At 48.6% G+C, this 5,179-nt stretch overlaps 1 protein-coding gene across 1 annotated transcript in view; it reads right to left on the bottom strand.

Annotated features, from left to right (window-relative positions):
* PRPF4 (pre-mRNA splicing tri-snRNP complex factor PRPF4) overlaps nucleotides 1-4,834 on the bottom strand; it is a gene marked incomplete at its 5' end in the record, with an annotated part of 7,327 nt that extends 2,493 nt beyond the window's left edge. The window contains 8 exons of the mRNA XM_010173952.1: nucleotides 164-287; nucleotides 872-930; nucleotides 1,257-1,351; nucleotides 2,193-2,286; nucleotides 2,547-2,626; nucleotides 3,355-3,442; nucleotides 4,255-4,441; nucleotides 4,654-4,834. Of these exons, the coding sequence (XP_010172254.1) occupies nucleotides 164-287; nucleotides 872-930; nucleotides 1,257-1,351; nucleotides 2,193-2,286; nucleotides 2,547-2,626; nucleotides 3,355-3,442; nucleotides 4,255-4,441; nucleotides 4,654-4,834 (908 nt within the window). The remainder of the gene's footprint in view (nucleotides 1-163; nucleotides 288-871; nucleotides 931-1,256; nucleotides 1,352-2,192; nucleotides 2,287-2,546; nucleotides 2,627-3,354; nucleotides 3,443-4,254; nucleotides 4,442-4,653) is intronic.
* Between the last annotated feature and the right edge of the window lie 345 nt (nucleotides 4,835-5,179).

The raw sequence follows: 5,179 nt of genomic DNA, 5'->3' as shown, positions 1-5,179 counted from the left end.
TGCTGAAGAAGGTGGCAGATACTGAGGGCAGGAATTGCACTGGTATAACTACAAGAAAAGGTTATATTTGCAGGAGGATGGTGAATGTCTAATGTTTAACAACACAAAATAAACCCCAAACCAACAAATGCTGCAGCTGTTGCATGGCTGGTATCATTCTGACCTTTCCAGGCTCCAGAGTTTGACAGAACCATCAGCTGCACACGAGGCCAAGTTAACATCCTTCTTGTCTAGGGAGACAGTGGATTTGGGATGGAAAACTATTGCTCCTACGTTGGTGTTATGTCCTTAAGAGAAAGGAAGATAAAAAAAATTCATAATCTGGCACCAGATCTTGGCAAATTGTTCAGAAAAGCAGCATCAGTCAGGTCCCACTGAACATTTTTCACAGTGTCCTCCCAACGCTGGATGAAGTTGCACTGTAAGCTGAGCTGCACTTCCAGCAGCACCCACTTGGGAGTATCAAACACCCAGGTTTGTAACCCTCAAAATGTAGTAAAAATTCAACATAGGAATCAAGAGGTTTGTCCTCACGTTTGTATTTAGTCAAAGTTGTGACTATTGTTTAAAGAACCTCACTGCTGTTAAGTGGCCTGGCCAAAATTGCTGTTGTTTGGCTCAAAATAGGTTTTGAGAAACAAAACAAATGATTCAGGAACAGAAACATCAGGTCTTGGCTCTAAGAGAAAGGCCAGGACTTGCTCTTGGTTATCTGACACACATCCATGCTCCACAAGCCTGAGTGATGCTCTCATCAGGATAAAATCTGCCCAAAGAACACCACATTTTGAGTCACTAAGTAATTCCAACACTCAACTCAGAGAGAAAGAAAAGGACTAAGCAAAGAGTCTTGGTGAAAGTCGCTCTCTACCTCGTAAGGTGTGAACAAGGTTGCAGTCAGGCACGGACCAGAGCTTGCATAATCCACTCCTGTTGAAGACAAGAAATAGATGTCAGTGTAGAAAGGAATGTCAAAGAATATCAACCACAGAGCTGCAAAACCACCCTGGGGGGTTCTGCAATGGCTAAAATACCAGAACACTTTGGGCAACCAACCCAGCCCCACGGGGAGTAACGGACTCAGACTGAAATCCCTGCCAAGCTCCAAAACAAAGTGAAGAGAGAGCTCAGACCAGGAAGAAAAAGCATTTCTGAACTCTCAGGATTCATAAGCCTCTGATACCATCCCTCCCTGTCACTCCTGCTGTGCTCTCCCAGCCCCCTAACTAAAGCAAGTGCTGTAAAAGGAAACTCACCAACAGGCTGTAGCCAGGAGTTTGGAATTGGGGCTGAAGTGGCAGTAGGACAGAGGGCGATCGTCTCCGATCTGACTGCAGAAGTTATTCAAGGACTGTAACCAAATCCACAGGAAACAACAAATGAGTGAAGTCCAAATGACCCAGAGGGAAAGCCCTGGCCAAAGACTCAGGTGAAGGAGGCAAATGCAGGCAGAAGCCTTTGGAAAGTCACTTTTTGAATGGTGAAGCTGCTTTGCAGCTCGGCTCTCAACGTGTCACCACCAACCCCACCGGCCTGCTTTGCAACTACAGTTTTTGACAGAGAATTTACTGTAGTTTTGGGTTTTTTCTACAGCTCACGCAATGAGTGTAACCAGACAGACCAGGGCAGTGTGCTTAGGGGAGAAGCAAATCCCCTGGCACCTCGTGTCTCTGGGTGTAAACGGGATTTGAGGGGCAGCAGACTGTGTGCTTGAGCCTCTCTGTTGGGTTAAGCTGAGAATCTGACTTAAGATGTTCGAAAAGGGCATCTCAGAGTCACCTAAAACATGGTTTTATATTGTTGTGTTGGTTATTTCTCTTGGTTTTATGCACTGGTGACCGTTCTACAGGAAGAGGGAAGCGAGCAGCCTACTCCCAGCCAGCATAACCTGTGACAAAAGCCAGGAGGAAATTCCTTTGGCTTCACAAATTCAAGCAGTAAAGGCAACGTGGGGATGTCTCCTCATCCCTCTGCCGTGCAAGGGGACAACTAAAGCACATCTCTGAGTGACTGAAGGAGTCAGAACAGGCTTCATGCAAACCACAGGGAAAGAGAGAGAAAAAAAGAGAGCTTTCCAAGAGAAAACAGTGCAGAAAACTACACACATCTGGATGGCAGCTCCAGGCAGCAAATGACTTTGGAGGATCAGTAAAAAGTTGTAAAAACAGCAGCTGGGCAGGTGTCAAACTCACCCGCAGGGATTTGTGCAGCTCCTGTCTCTGAGATGTCCTGGTTGCCTCTGGAATCTCTTTGAGCAGTCGAGCTTCTTCTAGTCGCTTGGCTGCCCTGAGAAGAGCAAAGGTGGAGTCACAACCCCTGAGGTTTTCCCTTCCTGCTGCTGGAAATGGGCCTTTCCCTCTTCTACCCCACCTCAAAACTGGGCTCCAGTCAGTCCCTGGGAACTCAAGCTCCAAGCTCACTGGACTTCTCTGCTCCTTGGATCTCAAACATCCAGCACCACCCTCACCCTCAGTGGGATCAGCAGTTCAGATTTTTTTTAGCCAAGTGTTTTGTGGGGGGGTGGTTTGGTGCTGTTTTGGTCTCACCTGGGGAGCGAGTAGTTTGCGAGCCACAGCCTGGCTGTTTTCAGACTGCGTGGTCCTTCGTGGTACCAGGTTTGCTGATACTGTGAGAAAAAGAAGAAAACTGAAGGAAAAAAAAAGCTAATGTGATGGTGTTCCTCCATTCAGTCACCGTGGGTGACCTCCTCTGAGTACATCAGTGCCACCACAGCATCTGCCCTCCCACCTGGCTGTGTTAAAGCCTCTTCTTAAGGGCATTTTGCACAACTGTAAGCCCTACAAAAAGGGAGTTAAGAGAGAGAAATCAAACACTCTGCCCTACAGATCATATTGAATTGAACATTAACTCGTTTTTAACTTAATAACATCCAGCTCCCTCCTTCCCTACGAGTCACCCAGTAAAAGAAAGCCCAGAGCTGCAGAAATTCTCCTTATTTCTCACAGCAAAAAGAATAAGGAAAAAAACAGACTCAGAAAAGAGACAAGAGAAGCAGAAAGAACAAAGGCAGAAACAAGAGGCAGCAGCAGGAACATGGTTTTTTTCTTCCCAAAATAATAAAGGACTTGTTTTACTCTCAGTCCACATGTTCTCCTGTTCCACACAGGGACTCTGCTCTGCAGGACGAGCCAGACAACGCTCCAAATTTAGATAAAACGTGGCCACAGTTTGCTAAAAATGGGCAACACAAGAGGAAGCACAAAGGGATGAGATGAGAATCCCCAGGCTGACCAAAACCAAGAGTCCTGGATGCAGCAGAGACAGTCCAAGTGAGGCATCTCAAGGGGTATGGTAGATATCTCCCTCAGCACTGAGAGAACAGGAGACTGTTACCTCTTCCTTGGATTTTTTAGACCTGTCATCATCTTTCCTGGTCTTTTTCAACGCGTCTGTGCCAACCACCGAGAGGATGTTTCTTAATCTGTAAAGAAAATAGATGTTAAGTTGTATTTACTCAGTGAATTAAACAACACTGTCCTGGGGGGTGTTAAACAGAGCGTGGCCAGCAGGTCCAGGGAGGTTCTCCTCCCCCTCTGCTCTGCCCTGGTGAGGCCACATCTGGAGTGTTGTGTCCAGTTCTGGGCTCCCCAGTTCAAGAGGGACAGGGAACTGCTGGAGAGAGTCCAGCAGAGGCCACAAAGATGATGAGGGGCCTGGAGCATCTCCCGTGTGAGGAGAGGCTGAGAGAGCTGGGACTGTTCAGCCTGGAGAAGAGCAGCCTGAGAGGGGATCTGATCAATGTCTATAAAGATCTGAAATGTGGGGTCAATGGATGGGGCCGGGCTCTTCTCAGTGGTGCCCAGTGACAGGACAAGGGGCAATGGGCACAAACTGGGACACCAGAAGTTCCACACAAACTGAAGGAAAAGTTCTTCACTGTGAGGGTGCCGGAGCCCTGGGACAGGCTGCCCAGAGAGGGTGTGGAGTCTCCATCTCTGGAGATGTTCAAACCCACCTGGACACTTTCCTGCTGTAGGGAACCTGCTTTGGCAGGGGGGGGGGGCTCGGTGGTCCTCCTGAGGTCCTCCAACCCCACCAGTCTGTGATTCTGTGAATTCTCAGCTAATCCAGCAAACAATCCCTGCCTGCCACCCACTCCTCAGTGTTCTCACTGCATTGGAATGAGGGATGACAGACTGGCAGCACTCGCTGCTCCCCAGCGACAGGGAAAACATCAGGAATTTGATAAAAGTGAGAGCTGTGTGTTTGCAACACTGAGGGCAGACACAGCACCTCTCCCTCCTTTCTGCAGGACCTTCTCCAAAGAGCGTGATGGGCTCCCCGAGCGCTCGCAGACAGGCTTTCACTTCGGAGTCATCGGTGGAGACGTTGATCTGCCGGGCTCTCTTCCTGCGCTCAAACTCAGCCAGCACCTCCGCCTGCCGCTCGCTCATGTGGTCTTCCAGGTCAAAAACCTCACCTGAGCAGAAAAAAACCCACCAAAACCAAACCAAAAGATTGAAAACAACCGTTGGGTGAGAGATTCCTCTCAGATATAAGATCCAAACAAAGAGCCAAGAGACCAGGTAACAATCTCAGGGGTTTTTACTTTAAATCCCACCCAAAATTGATCAAAAGCTTTTGAAAGTGTCACATTCCAGAGCAAAAGCCAAGGGGGTTGAATGTTCTCACCGCTGCTGATGTTGATGTTCCCGGCCTCGATGGCAGCTTTCATCCCCTCCTTTCCCAGCAGCCCCGACTCTCCCTTTGCCAGGCGCTCCCTCTCCTTCTCCTCCAAGCTGCCGTAGAAGATGGGAGCTTTCTTGGGTGGGGGAGCATCACTGCTCTCTTCTGGGGGTTTGCTCTTCGTGGCCTGGAAGGTAAAGGCAGAATTTTAAGTGTTTTGGTAAAAAAGGAGAGAAGAGCTTGGGGCTGCTGGAAAAAACTGTACATTTATCATGAGAAGAGCGTGAAATTCTCTGTGAGGTGTTGATGTTGGACCATGAGGTTGTGTCCCAAGTGCAAAGATCTGAAGTTGCCACCACACTCGACAATTCCCTTTGAACCAGGCTGTGCTCTCCCCTGGTTCTTTATTGTCTCCTTTATTGTCTCATTTTTCGAGGCTCTGGGTTTTTACTGTTCAAGAACAAACCCTTCAGGACACGAAGCTTCTCCTGCTGCGGCTGAACGAGCCCCGGAACGGCACCAGCGATGCTGC

Source organism: Antrostomus carolinensis, unplaced genomic scaffold (assembly GCF_000700745.2).
Source record: "Antrostomus carolinensis isolate BGI_N321 unplaced genomic scaffold, ASM70074v2 scaffold9308, whole genome shotgun sequence".
NCBI classification, from domain to species: Eukaryota; Metazoa; Chordata; class Aves; order Caprimulgiformes; family Caprimulgidae; genus Antrostomus; species Antrostomus carolinensis.
Note: the sequence above shows the minus strand (reverse complement) of the source record. Positions and strands in the feature narration are given on the sequence as shown.